We start from the raw sequence: 23,987 nt of genomic DNA, 5'->3' as shown, positions 1-23,987 counted from the left end.
TAGTAGATCATTCACAATCGAGCTGCAGTCGGACCAGTGAGACCGTCTACAGACCGATCAGAGCTATTACGTTATTCGATTGCCATAATCATCGGTCCATTTGGAGTCGGTTCGGTGGTGTGACCGTTTCAATATACGCCAGATACTCACGGGGTTAAAATGAAGAAGCCCATTTGATTTTCACTCGGTTGTCAATATTGACAGAGTGATACGAGTAATTATGTATTGGGGTTTTATATCACGATCTTGTTTTCTTAATTTGCAATGGAAATGTCAAATAAATCAAAGAAATTATTTTCAAGTCTGTCTGTAAACGAGTGATTATATTGAGCCAACAAATCGTAATTACATAATATGTGGCCCATCCTGGGAAAATGGGTATTATAGGTGGAATTTTGGAATTTTTTTTAAATGTTTCCTGGTACCTGGACACATGTACAATGTGTATACAAAATATTAGAGTCTAATTCATATCTAAATTAGAGATGGCCAATTGAATCAGGGGTTCCCCCCCCCCCCTCGGCTGTATGGGTAGTCGGGCTAATGTTAGGGAAATGTTGGTTCTTTTGTAATACCCAACATAGGCGAGGTGATCTCGTGTAGTGCAGACATAATTTCATACATACACATCTAGGCGAATACAATAAAAAAAATATTCAACCACATGTACCCACACCCACACACTCACATTACATGCAAAAAATATTATGGAGACTATTTGTCATACTATATATAGTTTGTCATAGCGCGCAGTTTTAACATGGGAGGAGGTAACCAGATCCAATGTCCAGGGGCAGATGGGAGAGGATTACTTATAATTCTTATTGGGGGGGGGGGCAGCTTATCATTTTTGGGGGGGAGTGCCCACCCCCACATGCGCCGCAGAAAATTTTCGAAAATGGGAGGGGGCTGTCCATGCCAAAAAAAATCACAATCAAATGGCAATTTTGTACATGTTTATACATGTGTTTTGGAAAAAAGTGGGGGCCAAAGCCCCTGTCCACGTCAATCCTAGATTCATCCCTGCCCATAACCCCCCCCCCCCCAAAAAAAAAAAAAAAAACTTCACTTTCTCGCAAAGTAAAATCTATTAAAAAAAAAATCATGCTTAAGCTTTAAAAATAATAGACACAAACAAAATTTTGCAAAACCAAGTTTTTTTTCTGTGCCAATAAACAATAGTAAAAAGCTGATGCGGGCTGCATTTCATAAAAAGTTACTACGAGAGCAACTCTTGATGAAATATCAACTTTCATTGAACGAGCGAATCAAGAAGCAGAAGTTTCACTGTTGTCATGGCAGTTTTCATCATATCAATATTTTATGAAATGGGCCCCAGTTCGTTTATTTTTAGGGATGGGGTAGTCATGGAAATATATTTCACAAATTACTGCCAAATTATCTGAATCACTGAAGGATAATGTTTTTGTGTGTGTGTGTGACTTCGTTTAAAAAGGAGAAAAAACTATGTGCCTAAAACTTGGTTCCACATATCAAAACGACATGCATTATAACTAACAAATAATCACAAATACACAGGTATTTGATCTTACTTTTTACAATCTTATTTCCCTGCTACACTCTGTACACGTGTGTAGTGGAAATGCGTTGTAAACATCTTATGCTTCAATAAAATAATATCAGTTTAATTCTTGATATGGAAGAGACTACATATCTATGCAGAAGTATTAGCAAATGTCAGAGATGTGCATCGCTCTCCACTGTCGAAATTGCACTAAAATGGATATAAAACACGATAATCACTCCTTAGTGTGTGCCTTTAACATTATCACACACTTCTTGATAAAGCAGCAAACTTTCTACAATGACATCCTTCTAATTGGTCAGCAAACGGTACAAATTATCATATCGCCCATATATCCTTGGTGATATGTACCTAGCGGGCATCCTTGCATTGATTGACTCAGTGAAAATCAAAGATAAAACTTTTCGTGAAACACTCCCCTGATATATGAGTGAATTTTCACTCTCTTTTTACTCCCCTTGTTAGTTATAGCATGGACCTACTAGAGTCCATGGTTATAGGGATATAGTCGAGGTCACATTTTGCCGGCCTTGGCCTAGGCCTCAGGCCGAATCATGCGTACAAAATCAACGGGAGAAAGTTTCCTCCAGTGGCCTCGTGACTTGGAAGTTCGGGCCCTGACTACATCTCTGGTTTAGTGACGTCAAGGAATACTCCATTTGGAGTGAATCTAGAGTGAACATACTAATATTTCACCTTCTTTTTTTTTACTTCACAAAGGGTGAAATTCGCTCATCAACAGTGAAAATCACTCTCAATCTAGTGAAATTTCATTCACTTCCTTTGAAGATTGAACTTGATTTTTGTTCAGAGAGCATGAGATTGGATTGATGAAATTTTCTATTAATGGAATGACAAAAGAAGTGGGGGGGGGGGGGAAACACTTGAAAGAGAGGAGTAGAAAGAGGGGGGGGGAGAGAAATGACCCGGATTGGGAAAAATGATTTGGTAGCTGGGATGACCGACTCGAGAACAATAAATTTGGGGCCATAGAATCTAATTCGATAGCAGTGGCTCAATAATAATGATAACCGGTGTGTTGGCTCAGTTGATAAAGCGTCCGTCTCACAACCGGGAGGTCGGGAGTTCAAACCCCGGCCGAGTCAGACCATAAGGCATTGAAAGATGGGAGTAGCTGCTACCCTGTTTGGCGTTTAACAATAATTAAGGGATAGAGCTATATACGTCGATCTGCTGCTTTACAGTGGTTGCCGGGCCCACGATCAATTGGGCAAAACGAATTTTCGAAGTATTTATATTTCAGATTTCATTTTAATTAACAATTCAATTCAATTCTTTATTCTAGTTCCATTCAAAACACAATACGAAGAAATATAAGGTAATACAAATCAGGTACAATTTTAGAGTTCGAACAATAAAATATGGATTTTTTTTTTCATTTTTATAATGACATGTATGATGTACCCAGAGGGGGGTGGATCGTGTCACTCTCCACATAGCCTGCTACCCATCCAACTTCATAAATGCACCCAAAATGGCTACAGAAAGTAGAGTCCATGATTGTATGAAGAGGGAAGTCCATTGATCCTGGTGGGTGTTTCATAAAGCTGTTCGTAAGATACAAATGACTTTACGCACGAATGGTGATCCTTTCTTGTGCTTTGCGATATCTCTATGTAATTGAGTTATGACCTAAGAACAAGTTCCAGTCGTGCGTAAAGTCGTTCGTAACTTTACGAACAGCTTCATGAAACACCCACCAGATGTGATAAGTGCCGTGAACAGTGAAATCGAATTTGATATCCAATAAAGAGTCCTCATCCGAAACATGTAATTGAACAACCAAAATGTCGCTCACGAAAAGATTTAAACATTTTTTTTCTGATAAAAATTTTGCACACCTAAATGGCATACGCAAATTTGCAGTCCTACATAGTATTGCATGACTAGTGGTAGAAAAGTGCTGCTGACTTGCTTCAAGGATTTTAAAGCATTAATTTAGTCTACACCCACCCACTCTATAAAAAAAAATCAGATTAAACAAAAAAATATGAGCTGAATTATGATCAATGAGGTTAATTTTGTTTGAAGGTGAAATGACAAAAGCATAGTCTGGAGCCATGCATGAACGGTCCGCTACCCAGGATATATGTGATTATAGTGAGCCAACTTGTTTTCGTTTCAATTTCAATCTCATAACGTGGTATATAGGGATAGTGGCCAGATGATTTTGAGCTCACCGATCTAGTCTATACAGGTACATCGTTTGTTGATTGGGATTGTTATCATCATGTCTCAAGAGAAGCAAGTTTCCGAGCAGATTCCGAAGGCAAAGGGGGCAGTATGTGGGGGCTGGACCGACATGACTCTAGTGGGTGGGCTTCCGTCTGAAGAAGTCAAGAATCTTCAAGATCTTCTGGAGAAGGCAAGTCAGATTTATAACTAAGTTTATAATTTATTGTAGATCCCTATAACCCCTACACGCTTCAACTACGTGTACAACGAAAGATCACTCTATGCCCCCTCTATCATGTATTGTTAATTTGATATGTGTACATATATGATTTCCAATTTCATGTCTTTTAGCATGTATTCTTTTTATTAATTCTGTGTTATTACTTCCACTGTTCATTACTATATCATGAGTGTTATAAGTACAGGGCTCTCTTGAAAAGCATTTTTTTTTACGTTCTGAAGAGACCACACTGTCTACAGAAGACAGAAATAAATAAATGAATAAATATTAAATAATGCCAATGTTAACCGAGTAGGCCCATAGTGAAAGTTTCACTATTTTCATTTTGCTTGTTCAATTTCTCTCTCTTTCTTTATGTATGTTCTAAATCAGTCAATTTTATGTATAATCAGATAATTGAGTTATATAACGCCATTTAATCGTGTTGTAGAATGATTAGGCAGTAAGTTGTCTCCCTTTCCCTTTCTAAACCAAACCAAAATTAAACGGATAACTCATATCCGCATGCCTAGCTGCAGGGCTATAACTCCTGGCCGAGATATCTCAGGTTTAATCATTTTCCGTTCAGGCAATTGTAAATTGATCGCCCCCTTTTCACGGGGGTGTTTTTCTCCTTTTGAGCTAGTCTAGTTCTAGACGATTTTAAACGAATCTATTTGCACCGCGATATATACGTTCTATTCCGTGCGTACGCCCAGCCGAGTTTGGAGTACAGGTTCTCGGTTTTGCGCGCACACTCGGCTGGGCGTACGCACGGAATAGAACGTATATATCGTGGTGCAAATAGATTCGTTTAAAATCGTCTAGAACTAGACTACTTTTGAGCCCGTACATGCATGGAATAAGGGTGGGCGTAAATATTTTTTAATAATTGCCTCGCTTAGACTGGTACAGAAATATTGTATGGGGAATTAAAAGATCCGTAACAGGACACCTCTCCCCCCCCCCCCGGAAGTACCCTGTCCTTGGTGGATTATTCTATTGTTACTGGGGTGCTGAGCATTGTCACAGCACCCCCAGTAACAATAGATAATCTGAGCCGTGGCCAGGTCCATGCCCCCGGGGGCCTCAGATTTTACGACTCCTATATGAAAAAACCCTAAGAGTATATCGTCATCGAGTTTACTACTGAAAGGCATCCACCCCACCCCGACATATTCACGGGATATACACCCCCCCCCCTTCCCCGAGACATGGAGGGAGAGCGGAATATAACCCAACCCGCACCAAAAACTAACGTGCAGTCATGTTTTTTTGGTTTTTTTTACTTTCTATATTTTGTTTCTATCTTCAGGTACGAGAACCAGCCCAGGTGAACGCTAATAGGTCATTTTCAGTTCTGGAGCCGCTGGCGTTTGCTACCCAAGTCGTCGCTGGTCTCAACTATCGTATCAGGGTATGTTCATGAAATCGTGCTAGTAATTGCAAGTTGACAGAGAAGCAGAACCCCCCCCCCCCCTCCATCTCCCCCGCCCGCGATTTTTTTCCTATACGAATTTTTCTTTCCCCGCGTTAATTTAGGGTTTTTAGTTTTTAAAATGCACATGAATGTAAAACACGAATTGCAAAGTTTTAATGTAATTGGAAACATCTTGAGCATCTGGTTAGCGTGACGCAATAAAATGGGATAACCGGACAATCATTACATTTACAATACAATGACAAGGTTGCGGGTTCGAATCCATCTACAGGGAAGAACTCAACAGAAAGAAAGCATTATTTTTATTGAAAAAGCGAGGCGATATTAAATAGGAAAAAAAAAATCCTTTTAAGATAAAAAAACGGGACATGACTTTGTTCACACAAACATCAAACAGACCTAAAAGTAAACAATTGTTTTTTTAACCCTAATTCTCCGGGGGGGGGGGGCATTATGGCCCCCCCCCCCCCCTCGACAATTTTCGCAATATATCTGCTGCGCAAAATTTTTTGACCTCGCTGCTCACTGACTTTTTACTTTCAGGTCTCGCGCAAATTTTGAGACCAAATTTGTGACGCCCGGGTACGCGGTTACGACATTACGCAACATTATGTACATTTGTAAGTGCATGTCAGACCCAAAATTGCTCATAAACGTGATTTCATGCTCAAATCCAATGCAAATTGTGTATTTAGCCAAAATTCATAAATGTATCATTATTTCTACTTTTACTGATTAAACTTTATTAATTTTGCCTTGTTTATGATCAGAATTAAGTTTGGAACGATTTCCATCGAAAAAACAATAAAAAAACAAAAAGAAAAAAAAACATAGAAATACATAAGAAATTAAAAGAATAATAAAATACATAAGAAATCGGTCTTGGTACCAGAATTTTTTTCATTCACAATTGTCAGGAATGTTATAAAGAATATTTTCACAAAAAAATAGCATTCTAGGAGCTTTATTTAGTGAATCAGAGCAAAAAGTATGATTTCATGAATAAATTGGCATAATTAATTCATATAAAATAAAACTAATATATGAATTCAGTGAGATTTACCAATGCAACTGCGTAGCTTACGTCATTCTCTACCATCATGCAAATTTTCGTTGTGATCGCGCAATCCGCGGCTGAGATCTTAAGGGGGGCCATAATGCCCCCCCCCCCGGAATGACAAGAATCAAAATACCCCGGGAGATTTAGGGTTAAATGATGATCAGAATCGATAATGAAATATTAGTGATAAGATTCGGTAGTGCTCCCAGGGGGCGGTATGCAAAAAGAATAAGCTGATGATCTTACAAATTATGGAAAGATTTAACTATTCAAATGTCTATTTCTTATTACCAGACCTATTGAAATGCTGTTTTTATCACACTCTTAAAATGTTGGGCAACATACTGTCCACACAGCAATTGGTTAATTTTCTTTTTACAACTCTGTGGTTTTTTTTTCAAACAATATTGTGTAGTTTTCACCCAAAGCACACATAATTTTATATTGGTTAAAAACTACCCAGAATTTGATAAAGTTGTAACCGATTGTTGTGTAGACAGTATGTTGCCCAACATTTATAGAGTGCATTTTTGTGTTTTTGTACTTGTTTGACTTTTCCTCATTTATCAATATTGAATTTGACATTGATGTGGTATAGGCCTCAAAACCCCCTCCTCTTTCGTCTCCATGTATCACCTTTCAGGCCCATACCGGTGAAGATCGGAAAGCAGTCTTTCTCATCTTCAAGTCCCTCGATGGCAAGATCACTCTATCCAACTATGCAGAGGAAGAAATGCAGCAGACACAAGCCAAATAAACTTAATATTATTAATAATAACAACTTTAATCACTTTGTTAACAATGGATTAGAATTACATCTCTGTCTTTTAAAGCAACTTTCTCCTTTATAAGAAAATAAAAGGCCTATAGTAAAAAGAAAGCTCGAGGAAGGCAAGCTCGTTTTATATTCATTTTATTTGATTTGATTTTCACACGGTAATAGCCAAAGTTTTTAAGCAGGTTAGTACATACATATTAATCACAATATATACAAAGATTACAATATACAAAAAATACAATCTGAAACGAAATACAATTATATATTTCAAAAAATAACAATAAGAAACTAATAGTGAAACTATTCTTAATGGCAGGGGAATGGAAACAAAGGTATGGTCCTTGTTTAGAACGATTAATTGTTGTAATCAAATTCCTTATTTCCATTCAAGCATAATATAATGTAACATAATATAATATAGATAAGATACAAATTTTACGGATGAACCTTATAATAATAATAATTGGATTTATATAGCGCTTTTTCCAGAGGATACAAAGCGCTGTTGATTGCATAAGACAAGTTAAGGTTTATGGTTATATAAGTGTGTTTTGAGATGTTTTTTGAAGAGGTCAAGAGAAGAGAGGTTTCGAAGAGATGGAGGGAGTTTGTTCCAAATATATAATTGTATTTCGTTTCAGATTGTACTTTTTGTTCCTTATTACCATGGCATAATCGGTGATTGCAGGCGGACTCAAGATTGTAAATTAAAAAATATCAAAATAGAACATAATTATGGAAAGATGACGAAAATGTCAGTATAGAATAATCATAACGATTGTAAAAGACATTAAAGTTTAGGTAATGATATAATTATTTGAATCTTATCGTACATGTATTATGGCGACACCTAGTAATGTCATCATTTTGTCTTGATGTATACTGATGCCCAAGATTTAATTAATGTATTCATTTAAAGATCAAGACCATGCCCCAAAAATTGATTTTAATAAATAGAGAAAATTCAAATGTGTTTGATGCTGAAAATTTAACCAAAGTCGGATGTAAAATACTAAAGTTATGACATCGTAAAGTTTCGTTCATTATTCACAAAAAGCAACATGTATATATGTACAACACAGTGATATATAAATGGAAGATTCAATGATGTCATTAAGTAATTTCATTATCATTAATGTTGATTTATATTTCTATCTTACAGACATGACGACAATAAACCTCTCCATGGAATTACGATAGCTAAGAACAATGGGATAAATTGATTAGAGAATATCAGTAATATTTTTTAAATCATAATTCTTTATTTGAATTTGTGATATCACATGCGAGCAGCGTCCTCATATGTCATGCGACTGGGTCAATCTATTCCCTAAATTTCTATGCTCTTGGAAAATCAAAATGATTTTATATTTGCATTCAATTATATTTAGACGATGTATGTTTTGATACTTCTATAAAAACATATATTGAATCGTCATTGTAAAGACAGTCTGTGATATACATGTAGCTGCTTGGGTAGGATGTTACAAATTAAAACTTTGGAACTTAAAGGACAAGTACACCCCATCAAGAAGTTGATCTGAATAAAAAGAGAAAAAAATCCAACAAGCATAACAATACACATTTCACCAAAATTGAGTGTAAAACAAGAAAGTTAAGACATTTTTAAGTTTCGCGGGATTGCAAACATTTGTGTTGCGGATCCCTGGTCGTTACGCAAATGAAGGGACTAATGACATCAACCATTTACTATTTATTTTGTATCTCATATCATCTGAAATATAAAATATTCGAATTTTCTCCTCATTGTTATGTAAATCAAAGCTTTATCCCTCCCCAAACATGTGGTGTTACCATTGTTTTAATATTTTATGGTCAAGTTGATCCGTATTATCAAATCTGTTAAAATTGAAATATTTTATAATTAAAAAAAAATAGTGAGCGAGGGACATCATCGACTCTCTCATTTGTATGTCACTGAGTTGTGCATGTAACTGTTTTGTGAAAAATAAGCGAAAAGTTCAATATGTCATAGCTTTCTTATTTTACATCCAATTTCGAAGGAATTTTCAGCCCATTGCTTGTTTGATTTGTCTCTATCGATTCAAATCATTTTTTCTGGTGGAATTTACTTTTATTATAATATGATTCTCTTATTTGTTATGTATTATCGCCACACTATATTTATCGAATTTTCTGATTTTATTGAAATATACTTTACGTTGAGGTGCCCCCTCAAAAAAGGGCTGATTTATGCTCTAGCCAACGTGTAAGAAACATATCCTTGAAAACAAATTAGTCCGTAATAATTATTGGCGATATATTTCCTTTATATCAACAAATATACTGGACGTGAATAAAGTGCATTAGCAAAATGTATTCATAAATAAGTAATAATTGTAAATCGCATAGTCATTACAATTTTCTTTTATGGGTGGTAACAACTCGTAAACCTTTTAAACGAAAATTAAAAAGAACCAATGGAAATTCCTATTTGTAAAGTGTAATCAATTTTGTCTAATTTGTGCACCTGTTTGGTTTAAGGTTTGTTCTAATGATGCCTAACCGACCCTGACATTGTAATTTTTGTGACAATCCTTCGAAATTGGCTATTCCGGGTAAGCTTAGGGTGGGGTTGTAATTACAGGTGTGTCACTTCATCAAAACGAGAATGATTTTGTTCATATCGGACGAAATTACGTTATCATGGTTATCAATTTTGATAGGAAGTGAAAGGAAGAGGGGTAGATATATACAGTATGTATATATAAAATATATAGACATGACAGAAAGAGAGAGAGAGAGCAGTGGCGAAACAGGCGGGGGCAAGGGGATTTCACCGGGGAAATAAACAACAACGGAGAAAAGAGAAAAGGGAGAAAGAATGAAATAGAGAGAAAGATATGGAAACAAAAGGAAGAAAGGGAGGAAGAGAAAAGATTAAAAGAAATCTAACACATAAAAACATAAAAACAACTGCCGCACAGAACTTCGCCCTATAAATAAAATGCTCACATACAATCATGAAAAAAAATCCTCGTCACGGTATAGCGTACAGCTACTTTCTCTTTCTGCTTTTCTTCTGTCTTGCGCAACATATCCTTCACAACGAAGACCTCTTTGGTGTGAATAGCTTTGCATTTGTTCAGTAATTATTTTAACATCAATATGATTTCGACCTTTCTGTTCCTTATCTTTTTTCTTTCCTGTATATATACGCATATATGAATAAGTCGACTATATTTTCTTCATTTGCAAGGGGGATCCACACTTTTCAAGCTTTGCTTTTTAGTGGACCCCCTCATTTCCATTTATGCTCAATATTATACTTTTTTTGTTTTACGAAGTAAGAATGTTCGTCTGTAAAATTGTACTTGATTTGTATTACTTTATATTACTTTGTATTATGTTTTGAATGGAAATGGAATAAGAATTGAATTGAAATACAGGCCTAGAGAAAACAAGACAAAGGGAAAGAGAGATTGATGAAATAGTTTATTATTTTCTGAATGTTATCACAAAAATTACCAAAAAAAATTATCACAAAATTCGATTTTTGTAATAACAATATCCAAATTTTTGCTTGCTCACAACTTAAAAAAAAAATTTTTTGCTCTATACGCCCCTTCAAAAAAATGATTTTTGCCTCACTGTGCCACTGCCTGTTCATACCATGGTATGACCGAGAAATGTTTGGCTCTTGCCCCCCCCCCCCCCCCCCCCCTCCGGCCATCGGTCCCTGTTACGCCCCTGACAGAGAGATAAACAAAAAATAGAGAAAAATTATATATATGAATGAGAGAGGGAGAGAAAGAGGGCGAGAGAGAGGGAGAAAAATGAGAGATTGAGGTAGGGTGACTTGAAGTTGGAGGGGGAGGGAAAGGAATAAAGAATGACGGAGAAAATAAATGAGGCAGGTTTGGAGAGGAGTATAGGAATGAGGACAAATCATCAGTGAAAGTTAGTCTCACAGAAGTACGAAGGTTTAAAAATGAATGAAGTGATTTGATACCCCTAATGGTTGATGGTAAGACTCATGGTTTTTTAACTGTATCATAATGAATTAATAAATTCGATTATTAAAATAAAAGCTGAATATATGTGACGCCTTTTTCATTGTATACGGACAACTACCCCGGACAACCACCCCGTGTTAGGGCCCATATCAAAAGGTTAAAGCGCACTTAGTAGGAGAGAAAAAGACCCTTATACGAGAATAAACTGTGCTCTTATTAGATGAAAAGGGCGCGTTTATTGAATGTAGAGTAACATTTTAATAGCGCCACTCTGCCTCGGGAGCGTCTTTTGTGATTTTAACACAATATACATTGTATTTCCAACAATGAAATGATCTGAGTGGTTTGCGTTATTCATGACGTTAGAATTTCGTTATGAAATTCATCACATTTTATATGCTTGTAATCGAATGATTACCAGTCAACACGACCTATTTATATCTAATCACCACACTTTGGTTGCTCACATAACAGCTGAAAATCCATATCTATATCAAGAAAGTAAGGCCATCGAAGATAACATATTTTCATCTCGATCATGTCGATCAAATCAGATTTGGTTACATTCGAAGACCTTTATGACGAAGTCTGTTATGATACAATATAGAAGTCGATTTATCATGCAATATCCCAACAAGTATTTTGTTCGCTCGCATCGATTCTCATTGTAAAACCCGGTGCACACTACATGATTCTCTGCGATCCGGTTTTCAAAGAATTTGTAATTATAGTATTTGATCCGAAAATTACAACCTATAAAATCTTAACGATCTAAGTCCCGAATAGTGTTATGAATACTGAAATCGAAACTCCAATCTATTTTGAGCATCTTTGTCTCGTTAAGGCCGGGTTACACCAAAGGCGAATTCTCCCGAGTAAGTTCGGACTGATTCTGCCCGAATACGGTGGATTCGAATGTTCCCAAGTTTTCTCGCATTCGCGGAGGGAGAACAAAATACTCCCGGAACCACCCAAATACATACGTGTATTCGGATGAATTCGTAGCTGATTCGCTTATGGTGTAACCCTAGCTTAATACAAGCAATTTCAATTCCGAATCGCAATGATACCATCATCGGCTGCGACTTGAAGCCGACTGCGATTTTAACCCAACCACAATTGCAGCCAAACAGAATTTCGATTTTAACTTTCCTAACATTATGCTGAACTACATTTTACTTCATGGAACTCATTTTAATACAAATACCATTTGTTAAAAATATATCGGATCGTGTAATGTTCGCCGGGCTTAAAATGTGATGTTTTAAGGAAAAGTTTATTTCAGAAAAAAAACATCGATCGGGAAACACATTTCGTGGTAAGAAGCAACTGGAATTACAAATTGACTGCAAACTACAGTATCATCTCTGTTTAACGTTTACCATTTTCTATGAAATAAGTCTTGATAAACTCCTATATGCAAATGGACAGAAATTCAAGAGAAAAATAGGAATCACTTTTCAATGACGAAATGACTAGGGAAAGAAACAGCAGTTTGCTATTGAAATCGAGCGAGCGTTAAGGCATGCTTTACTTACTTGTAGAGTTTCTCACTGATAAATATGAGATGAGAATGTAATAGCGTAGTGTAAACAAGAATATTACATAGGTTATGTAGTTTCAAATCAGTGATAGGTCAATACGCCATCACGTGACCATAGCTGCGAGGATCGCATTTGTTATATTCCAGGTTTTGACGTCACCTCAGTGAATATAACTGCGTTGTATTGTCAATTGCGGTGTTACATTGTCAATTGCGGCGTTATATTCACTAAGGTGACGTCACTCGCTGCTCATGCTAGGTTCACACCAACGGCGCTTTGATGGCGCTTTAAAGCGGCGGCAAAGCGTAATTAAAGCGTAAAGACCGTAATAGAGCATGAGAAAGTTTTGAGCAATTCGGTACATTCGGCAAGAGCGCCAAATTTGTTTAAACTGTTTAAAATTTTGAGGCGATCTATCACGGATTGCTTAAAGCGGGGAGAGCGTATTAAAGCTTATCAAAGCGTCACAAAGCTTAACAAAGTCGTAGGAAAGCTTAACAGAGTTTAAGAGAGCTTGGTTCAAAGCGGTGACCCCACTTTGTACGCTCTTTCACCACTTGACACGCTTTGTTAAGATGTCTTAAGATTTGATAAGATCTGGCATCAAGACTTGACACGCTTTCACCGAGGATTGACACGTTTTTCCACGCTTTCACCAAGGATTGACACGATTTTCCACGCTTTCATCAAGGATTGACACGCTTTGTCAGGCTCTGTCACGCTCTTCCACGACACACACGCTCTGTCACCATCCCTATAAATACCGATGGGACTCGAGTTCTTACAATTCCAATTGTCCAAGTGAAAGAAGTTCTAAATCTGGTGAACCCTAAATCTACTATAAAGTAAAAATATGGGACCCGAGAGAGGTCGAGACACAACCAGGAAGAACCAGAGAGGGGGACGAAGAGGCCATGTCGTTGAGATTCAGAGGGCTAGATCTCCAACTCCACCGTAGCCAGAAGAAGACATACTGGTGCCAGAGCAGCCACAGCCTGTCATAGAGTCTGGGGAAGATCTCCCAGAAATCCCATCAGTTTCAGCAGCCCGCAAAAGGCGTAAGAATAAGCCATATTATTATGCCCAGCTGACAGAGGCTCAGAAGGAAGAGTTGATTGATTGGTTAAAACAGAACCCGTGCATCTACTCCAAGAGGCTGACTGAGTTCAAAGACGCACCCGAAAAGGAGAAGCTATGGGAAGACAAAGCCAAAGCGATGGGTTTGGAGGTGGCAGCCCTGCAAACCTTCTACAAATCAAACAGAACCCAACTGAGCCGCCTGAAGAAGAGTGTTGGGACGTCTGATGATGGTACAGATGCTCTGGAGGACCTGTCTGCTACTGATCGATGGATCTGGGAAAACTTCTCATTTCTAAAGGATCACATCGAGACAGTTGAGCGCAGAAACGTCGTCAGCATCCATGGCACAACTGGGAGGGTAGCAGGCAGGACAGCACCAACATCCAGTCAAACTTTGGGTCAGAGTCACAGTCTACAGACCCCTCCTCTCGAAGACATTACAAAGAGAGTGCTGACCTCAAACAAACTCTGATGGAGTACATTTCTGGTTCCAAGAAAGTGGGTTCCTCCCCCTTTGCCAGACATATAGGCGAGGGACTCACTGAGCTTCCCATCGACATCAGACGCACAACACAGATGAAGTTGATGACCGTTCTTCATGAGGGGCAGAAACAGGCTGAAGAGCGCCAGGAGATGCAGCAGCGGGTGCCTAGTATACTGCAGCATACCTTCCCACAGCAGCAGCAACAGGTCGCCCCTTCCAGCCACACCCTCAGCCGAACCTTCCAAGCTCCACCAGTAGGCATGATCCCTCCAGATTGATTTCACAGAATCACCAATGGCAGCCTCCACCATCCCAGTGGCCAATCCAGATGACAGGACAACAGACCAGTCTCTGGCGCTCCCAGGACCCTCAGTTCATGAGTTCACAGTTCCCTGCCATGTACTCACAACGATCGTTGAGATCCCCCGTCCTCGTGGACCTGGACACGGGAACAACACGCCCCGTCTCACCCATACCAAGATCATCCACTCCCTTCACTGCTACCAGCTCCCAAGGGTATGGTGCTGATGCTACTGCCGCTGCTGACAATACTACCGACTCCCTGAATCCGACTGACATGGTAAACAGTGCCATAACCGCTGCAGGTATCTCCACCAGGCCACCATCTCCTCTGACTCCTCTGGGATTTCCTCCAGGACCGGAAGATGACACCACCAAGAAGTGAATTCAGTAGCTTTTTTTGAATTGACACGGGAGATTTTTCAATTTTTTATGCTACATGTACTTTTTATAGTTTGATGTTATAATATTTGTCTGTACATTGTATTATGTATGATAAGACAAAGAAGGATTTTTGTTTGTTACAATGTTTTGGAAAATTTAATAATGTTTGCTTTGAAAGTTGTATATGTGTTATATCAAGTTGGATATATTATAATGATTTGGAAACAGTGATCATAATGTTTGCTTTGAAACGTTTAAATGTATCATATTAAAGGTTCGAAACGACTAAATATGTACAATTCAGTGAAATACTTGTCGCAATAGTTTTACCCCAAAAAAATAAAGTAATGACCGATTATCGAAAGTTGTCGGTAAAAGTTTTCTTTATTATATTGTTAACTTGTACTGCCGAAAATTTGAACATCAAATTATGATTATTTCGGAAGTTACCCATTCATCAGACCCGACAAAAACAGAATGTCGCAAATCAATAAGTTTGCCGATATGTTTATGTAATGTAAATTAAAGCACGATCTTTTATTATTAAAACTTTTTCTAAAACAAATTAAGCTATAAGCCTACATGTTAAAATAAAAATACATATCATTGAAAACTATTCAATTTAATTATTTTACAAATCAAATTTGTTGCAAAAGCCTGTGAAACATACGTAACCATGATTTCAAGTCTTCCTTTAAATAATAAAAATAAAACAAAAGAAATAAAAACACAGAGTGTCCTACAAAAAAAACGCCCTTCACATTTCCGGTCCGGAATGCACAACAGTGTTATATCATTGGAAAGAGCAGCATTTTATAAGTAACTGACCAAAACATCACGAAATATGATTTGGTAATTTTTTATTTTATTACACTTTTTGCAAAGGGATGCAAGCAATAAAATCATGTACTTTTGATAATTTGCCCGTAGGCCCTACAGTTAAGGATCAGCCTGATTTTTACCGCTTACAGACCTTTGCAAGAAGTATTATAACACAAAAACCACTGAATGTGATTTTGGTATTATTGGATCAGTTACTAAATGAAGAGTTGGTCTCTTCAATGAATAAAAAAATAATGAAACAAAAAAACGACCGGAAGTGTACCGGGCATTTTTTATGGGACACCCTGTATAAAACATAATAAGATAGAAAAGGCAATACAAAAAAACAATAAATAGACAAACTCTGTTGAAAACTTTGAGTTTTCCACAAAGCTTTTCCTATTTATTTTTTTATTATATTTATTTTTTTAATTTTATAATGTCTTATACTTTATTTTCTTTGTTTTATTTTTTCTGTTACAATAAGGGTTATTTATTTCACATATTAAATTTGATTTTCTTACTAATTTTTTAATTAGTAAGAAAATCAATTTGTAATAATTTGTAATAATCAATTTAACAAAAAATTGCGTTTTTTCAAGATATCTTATCGCACATATCTTAATTTCAAATTCTGCAACTTGATTCCTTTAAATTTTCACTCCTGAATCACAATAGTAGTATTATCTGATTTTTTCTGTATTTATATTTTTTACAAGCAGATGAAATACATAACAACACCAATAACATCAATAATTATAATAACATCTTCACAAATACACATAATACAAAACTTATTTCAAAATTATATTAAAAATAAACAAAGTGTGCATATGGGAGAATGTTCTTATTTTCAGACACAAAAGTCTTTATTTTAATCATCTGCTTCTGACGATATCTGAGCCATTCCTTTCTTAACTCAACCAGGAAGTACCACCCCAGCCATTCTTTGTTGCCAGTCAACAGCACCCACTGGAGAGACGAAGTATTCTCTGAGATGATCGCTCTGATGTCTGGCATCCAGAGTGGCGAGGTTCCCTCTTGCAGGTGGTTGCGGAACATCTTCCCAGTGAGGTCCATCTCTCCAGGCCCCTGGTGCGAAGTTGTGCTCTTCATCTTCGTGGTCCACCGCATTGGCTGCCAGCGCCACCCTCTTCCTTAGCAGGTTATGGAGCACCACAGCAGTCTCTACCAAATCTCTGACGTTATCTACCTTCTGTTCCAGTGTTCCCAATAGGCACCGGAACCTGTTGGCCATGATGCCAAAGGCATTCTCCACCACTCTTCTCCCCCTTGAGATCCTGTAGTTGCAGATCCTCTGTTCATCTGTCATTCCTCTTCTACTGTATGGCTTCATCATGTAGCTCTTCAGGGCAAAAGCATCGTCACCCAGGATGAAGTAGGGAATATCAGGCTGATTTTCTCCAGGGAGAGGGCATGGTGGGGGCAGCCCTATGGACCCATCTTCTAGGCATTCGAAGAGCTCAGAGTCTGTGAATATCTGGGAGTCAGACATGTGTCCTTTACCTCCCAGCTCAATCAAGATGAACTTGTACTCTGCATCTACCAATGCCAGTTGTGGTATAGAGAAGAGGCTTCTTAATGCCTATGTGCTTTCCATCCAAGGCACCAATTGCATAGGGGATATTCCATCTCTGTTCAAAACTGCTGGGCAAGGGCGCTCCATGCTTCAGGAGTGGTAGGTATGTTGAAGACCTCATCTTTATATGCCTCTACAATGGCCCTGCACACTCCTGGAATCAGCTCTGATATGGTTGAGATACCACATCTAAAACCGTATGCCAGTGATCTGTAGTTGTCCCCAGTGGCCAGATGTCTCAAGGTGATTGCCAGTTTGAGGCCAGCTGACAAAGGGTGTCTGTAGTTAGTCTTTTGCTTCTGGATGACTGGTGCCACTCTCGCAAGGGTCTCATCGAACACCTAAAGGGTCACTCTAGTGAAGTGTGTGAAGGCAACAGGGTCCTCTAACCTCAGTTGTGTGTCCAAGAGGATAGTGTACTGGTCATACTGCTGTCTTTTTTCTTCAGTGAGCCATGGCCTGGTCCAGCAGCACCTGATGAATGGTCTTCTCCCTCCTGCTGGTAGTTCAATCTCCTCTTGTCTTTGCTGTTCTTCCTCTCTCTCCTCTGCCTCGAGGGCTAGTTATATAGCAGGGAGACAAAAGTCATGTCTACATCATAAGATGGTTCATACTCTGGTTCATATTGAACTTCCATATCTTGTTCTTCTCGCAAAGGTGCAATGATTTCGTGTATCTGCTATATACTCTGGATCAGAGGCGGGTTGCAATCAGAATCTCGAATTTTGTCATTGCGTAACAGAGCTTAACATAGCCTATCAATGCACAAGAGAGCTTGATAATCGTATCAGAGCGTTATTTCAAGCGTGAAAGGCGCATCAAAGCTTATCAAAGAGTAATAAAGCATATCAAAGCGTGATTTAAAGCGTAATAAATCTTGATCAATCGGCATCAAAGCGTGAGAAGCCGTAGCGATTCGGAAAATAATTTGTCGATCAAAGCGGGAACGAACTTCGCATCAGAGCGTATCAGAGCTTATCAGAGCATAACATATCTGAGGAGATCGTGAGATTTTTTTGAAAATTACACAAAAATGACGCCGAATTGATCGCCGATTTAAAGCGCGGCATTCGCCGTTGGTGTGAACTTAGCATCACAAGTTGTGTAATGATGTACGCGCTAGTGTTAACGCGTTGATTGCATGGAGAATGCGCTTGATGTATTTTCAAAGAAAAGTCTATTATGACGTTAATGGATCAGAGCTGTAGCCAGAATTTCGGGTTGGAGCCAGATGATGAATGCAATCTCTGATGGCGAATCCACATAGACTATGTAATATAACAGATATTGCCTGGTCTATCATTTTAATAAATAACATTTCAACTCCCCTCCGAAGCTATATTTTTCCCTCGGGAGAATATTTTCCCTCAGCGCTGCGCGCTTCGGGGAAATATAATCCCTTGGGTAAAATATAACTCCGTCGGGGAGAGGAAATGTTATATTCAAACTCTACACATCAAAAACTGTGGTGTTAACCGGTGTACATAGAGGACCACACCAGTTATTTTACTCCGGTGTTAAATTGATGGTGTTAGTTTAACATCTATAGGTGTTATTACAACACCTTTGGTTGTTACATTTACACTCTTTGGTGTTATGTTCAATCTCTAGGGTGTAATTTTAACACCTCGAGGTGTGGTCCTCTATTAACACCAACTGGTGTCAGTTTTAACACCACAGTTTTTACAGTGTAGGTAGGCAATATCTGTATAATATTTAGGTCTTTTGAAAAAAATATCATACCGTCAACACACATTACATAATTACATGACAAGCGTTCTATCGTGGTGCAGTGCATTTACAAGCTTTGTAACAGGCGCAGGAATTTGTCGGGACTAAAATATATTCACGTTGTGTTATAAGGCGAGATAGCGTTGCGACCGAAAAAGAGTCTTTCCATTTTAGAATGCATAGTTGGGCGTATTCAATTTTCTGTTTTAGCCATGTTATTTGCATCTTAAAGAAAGATGATTTCATACAACTTGAATTAGAAATATCAATTACTTGATACTCTGAAAAATACAACTTTTTCTGAAAAGGTGTGAGAGGTAACAGTTTCTAGGCCGCTTCTTCTCCTAAAAAAATTAAGGGTGGGATACACCATGCACCGGGATTTACACCTTTGATAATGCTCGATTCATGGATTATGTGCTAATTAAAAAAAATCAGAATCCTCGTTTTCTCCATACCAGCTTACTTGAAACGAAACCACATCAGATTTATTCGACAGGTAGCCTATCATTGGTGCGCAGATTAATGGTAAGATGTTTGGTCAATTCTTCGAAGAAATACTCCTGTCCTCCCACATCCTCTGTCCAGTAAATATAAGGTCTGCCATCGCTAAGGAACAACCTCACCAAGAATGGCATCTCATCATCTGGGATGTCCTCACGGAAGATCATCACTACAAATTATGTTCGGGTATCGCTGACATGGTCCATAGCTGTACGGAATTTAAGTATAAACCACCGATCAAGAATTGCAGCTCTGCTAAGGATAACGACTGTCTTGTAACTGTGGCTCACCACGTAGTCAACTGCGTCTAAGTAATACATTCCCAGCACGAGTTCATCATCGCCAAAGACATTTCTCTGAAACTGCGGAAGCCGTTCTGCGATAGCCGGTTGGTTCATTGTCATCGTAAAAAATGACGTTCAGATCAAACTCATAGTCATTATGATCCCGAGCATCTCGCATCTCCTTGTAGCCAATGGCTGCTAGTTTCACAAGAATCAATTTGTACCTTAACTGCCAACGGTTGTGATAAGTGAGTCCAACGATTAAAATTAGGCTAATTATTGCTAGGGAAGGAAGGAGGATGGGGACGATGTCGATGCTGCAAAATTCTTTAGGATCAAAATCAAGCAGGTGCTGGTCCTGAAGAGGCTCTAAAGAATCCGACGCACAAATAGTTTTATTGCTATTTTGGAGGATAAGTGATCTGCTTAACCAGTCAAGAAACCACCCGAGATCACAGTTACAGCTTATAGGGTTCATCGAAAGATCGATCAATAAAAGGGAGGAATATATCGGTTTAAAGGCATTTTGGTCAAGACGCGTTAATTTGTTATTAGAAAGAAGAAGCACTTCAAGCCTTCGGTTATTCAAAAAAAATTATCTTTCGAGGCTCGTCAGAATGTTGTCATTGAGATCAATAGTTATTATATGAATTAATTTCTGAAATAGAACAACGGGTAAATGTTTAAGTTTGTTGTTTCCCAGTACTAAGACTTGCAGCGATTTCAGTCCTGTGAAGGCTTCGGGATGAATATCTGACAGGTCACATTCTTCTAAATTGAGACTTTCTAAAGCTGAGAGCTGTTGCAGAACTCCGGGAGGCAGATTATCTCCACCTTGTAAACCCGATAGTCGATTTTTGCTCAGATTCAAAGTCCTGAGATTGGACAAACCGTCGAAAAAATATGCATTCGATTTTTTGTTCCATAGGTTGATATAAAAAAACGTCCGCACTCATCATCTCTAAATTTTCAAGATGCTGCATATTACTAAAAGCATAATGTGATATAGGATCTAACGATATCAAATTGTTAAGGTAGAGAGATTTTAACCTTGGAATCATCATGCTTGGAAAGTTTACGATGTTGCATTCAGGCAAATCATTAGTTCAATGCTCTTCAGATGAGCAAAGGAACCGTCTTCTATGTAGATTAGAAATTCGTTTGAGGACAAATATAAAAGCGTGAGGTTGGGCAGCCCCATAAACGTATATTCATTAATACTAATCAAATCATTATTAGATAAACGTAACTCAGACAATCCCGAGCTCCATGGCCATGGTACCAAATGGTTATCTATGCTTTTAAGCTGAGTATATTCAATTTCTAATACTCTTAGATTTTTCATGCCGAAGAAGAATTCGGGTTTTATAACAACGAAATCGTTGTTATTAAGGATAAATTTCCTCAAGCTTGTCAGATTTGAAAAAATATTAGGAGATAGAGAGCGTATAACGTTTTGAGAGAGGTCGAGGTTTTCTAGAGAACAATCTCGCAGTGGATCAAATAAGCCTGGCGAAGAGAAGTTAATATTGATACCATTTGATATTTTTAAACTCTTTATTGACGAATTGGATATTCCTCTTAATATGCTACTCAACGTCTTTGTTGTCATTGTATCAGATAGAAATCTTAAAGATTTCACATGAAGTGACGCAATAACTTTGGTGGTCCACTGATCTGATGAAGTTCCCATAAATCTTTGAAGTATCAGTATTGCAGGAGAAATTGAAAGTATTTACTGTTAAGTTTGTAATCAAGTTATCTGTCAGATCGACGGTCTTTACCCTACCACACGAGCTTTAATTTATAACGGTGAGCAGATTAAACTCAAGATTTAAAGTATCCAGTTTGGGAATCCATGCCAGCATATCATAAGGGATTGACTTCAAACCTAAGTATGACATATCTAAGTACGATAGATTCCTTGTGTATTTGAAAATACCTGTACCTTCAAACACATAGAGTGGGTTCCAAGAAAGGATCAGTCGCAGTAAATTCTTTAGAGGGTGGAAAGCTGCATTTTCTATCACGCTAATGCGATTAGTGGAAAGATCCAGTTTGGCAATGAGAGGATATCTTGTAAATGAAAAATTCAGTAGAGAAGAGATGTTGTTGTATTCCAGTTGTAGAACCTCGATGCCATCTGGGGGATGTTGAGGAACAGAATTAAACCCCATTTTACCACACATTGCAGTCTTTTCTTTCAAGTCTTCATGACATCTTCGCGGGCTCAGATGGAGATGGGTTGTAAGGCTTTGTGAACATTGAATCAAGACAACTGATACATGGAGAAGTAGGGAGAAGTGAGCCATGATGAAAGATTCCAGCCTGAAACAAGAGATCGAACATAAACTCTCAATGAAATATGAGTTGTTGTTTTTTAAATCATTATTACAATTATGATTATTATTATTATTATTATTATTGTTGTTTCCGTTGTTTATCATCATCGTCACAATCAACTGTGTTAAATTTTTAAGGGATAGAGGGCTTTATTCAAATTTTTTTGTCTATTTGCACAGTTAACATTCGAAGTATTTTTGGATAAATTGAACTGATGACATGACCGTAAGATGTTGCATAGGGCAGGGGCCGCGGAACGGTTTTCAAAGTGGGGGGGGGGGGCTGAGCCAAAAGAGGGCGGACTGACCATGTAAAAAATCACAATCATATTATTCAAAAAAAAATAATAATAATATGGTCATTTTTACGTTTTTGTACACGGTTTTGGGAAAAAAAGGTGGGGGCTGAAGCCCCCCCCCCCCCGCTTCCGCGGCCCCTGAAGGGTCATTAAGACTGATATATTATGAATCAGCATGATATTCTACTTAAGATGGACCTTTGAATACATTCCCATTTGATAAGGGAAGGAGATAAATCATGCTGAATTTCCTGCCAATTTGCACAGTTTATAATGCAAAACTGCGCGAATGGTCATTTATGTCTTAAGTACCCAAAATGACCCTGAAATGTCAAAACTGACAAAACAAATTACATAAGGTTGATAGTTATGATCCAACACACATTTTAAAAATAAATGTGTTTTTCTAAAGACATCTAATTGTAATTCTGATCAATATTTGTAACATGTTTCGGACAACAAAAAAATCATGAAGATTGTCATTTTTCGTCAAAACATGGCTGAAATTACCACTTCTATTCTGATTTGGCAAATGAAACTACTTTATCTTGAATCCGGGTGCATTTTTACTTAGGAAAGACCCTGTTAATTGGATGTGGTTTCAAAAGCATTCTGTTGAGGTACCATTTTCCAAAGATTGGTCAAAATAGTAATTTTTGGTCAAAATTGGCCAGACTGTCGTGAGGACAGTCAACAAGACTCTCATTTTTGTCTCGCCTGCATAGCATAGCGAGACTATATGCGCCGCTTTTCCGACGGCGGCGGCGGCGGCGGCGTCAACATCAAATCTTAATCTAAGATTAAGTTTTTGAAATGACATCATAACTTAGAAAGTATATGGACCTAGTTCATGAAACTTGCATGCTTTGCTCTGGTCTGAAAGTTATTCCTGGTATTTCAAACAAATCTGCCATCACCTGCCAGCTTCGTCATAAAAGGCCTCTTCGGACTGACTCCACGTTTACCTGTCGCAACATCAAGGCAATAAACAGAGAAACGTTTGCCAATGACGTTGCCAGCTGCACCATTACAGCCTCTGATACGGACAGTGTATGCAATGCTGTGCGATTGTACAATCTACAGCTCGGCACACTCCTGGATTCTCATGCACCGGCCAAGACGAGAACCATCAAGAAACGTAACGACTGTCTTTGGTTCAATCCTGATATTTCCGCAGCTAAGAGGAAACGCAGGAGACTTGAACGTAAATGGCGTTCCAACGGTAAGCTACACATCGACAGAGAACTATGGTGTGCTCAGAAGAACTTGGTAAACTCCATGCTGATGAAGGCGAAACGCTCACATTATGTTGGTCTCGTTGACGACTGTGGTAGCGACTCACGCAAGCTCTTCTCTCTTGCTAACCGTCTTTTGAATCGCAAGCAGTCTACCCCT

The 23,987-nt window shown here is 38.1% G+C and overlaps 2 protein-coding genes and 1 pseudogene across 2 annotated transcripts; 2 read left to right on the top strand and 1 right to left on the bottom strand.

Moving 5' to 3' along the window:
• The first annotated feature begins 3,605 nt into the window (after positions 1-3,605).
• Positions 3,606-9,689, top strand: LOC129258718 (cystatin-B-like). The gene is made up of 3 exons (XM_054896948.2): positions 3,606-3,932; positions 5,278-5,379; positions 7,107-9,689. Exons 1-3 carry the CDS (start codon positions 3,798-3,800, stop codon positions 7,218-7,220), a joined length of 351 nt encoding a protein of 116 aa, XP_054752923.1. The 5' UTR covers positions 3,606-3,797; the 3' UTR covers positions 7,221-9,689.
• Positions 9,690-11,756: 2,067 nt separating this feature from the next.
• On the top strand, positions 11,757-14,314 carry LOC135153842 (uncharacterized). The gene is made up of 2 exons (XM_064098019.1): positions 11,757-11,804; positions 13,721-14,314. Exons 1-2 carry the CDS (start codon positions 11,757-11,759, stop codon positions 14,312-14,314), a joined length of 642 nt encoding a protein of 213 aa, XP_063954089.1.
• A 5,337-nt stretch (positions 14,315-19,651) lies between these two features.
• Positions 19,652-20,429, bottom strand: LOC129258650 (toll-like receptor 4; annotated as a pseudogene).
• Positions 20,430-23,987: the final 3,558 nt, after the last annotated feature.

Source organism: Lytechinus pictus, chromosome 4 (genome assembly GCF_037042905.1).
Source record: "Lytechinus pictus isolate F3 Inbred chromosome 4, Lp3.0, whole genome shotgun sequence".
Lineage (NCBI taxonomy): Eukaryota > Metazoa > Echinodermata > Echinoidea > Temnopleuroida > Toxopneustidae > Lytechinus > Lytechinus pictus.
The sequence above is the reverse complement of the archived record's forward strand: the minus strand, read 5'-3'. Positions and strand labels throughout refer to the sequence as shown.

What these genes read in the sequence shown, in the direction of transcription:
- LOC129258718 (XM_054896948.2), top strand. Translation starts at nt 3,798, where the DNA reads ATGTCTCAAGAGAAGCAAGTTTCCGAGCAGATTCCGAAGGCAAAGGGG. An exon ending in TTCAAGATCTTCTGGAGAAG is followed by an intron (nt 3,933 to 5,277) that starts GCAAGTCAGATT and finishes TTCTATCTTCAG; the next exon opens with GTACGAGAACCAGCCCAGGT. An exon ending in GTCTCAACTATCGTATCAGG is followed by an intron (nt 5,380 to 7,106) that starts GTATGTTCATGA and finishes ATCACCTTTCAG; the next exon opens with GCCCATACCGGTGAAGATCG.
- LOC135153842 (XM_064098019.1), top strand. Translation starts at nt 11,757, where the DNA reads ATGTCGATCAAATCAGATTTGGTTACATTCGAAGACCTTTATGACGAA. An exon ending in TCGAAGACCTTTATGACGAA is followed by an intron (nt 11,805 to 13,720) that starts GTCTGTTATGAT and finishes ACTCCACCGTAG; the next exon opens with CCAGAAGAAGACATACTGGT.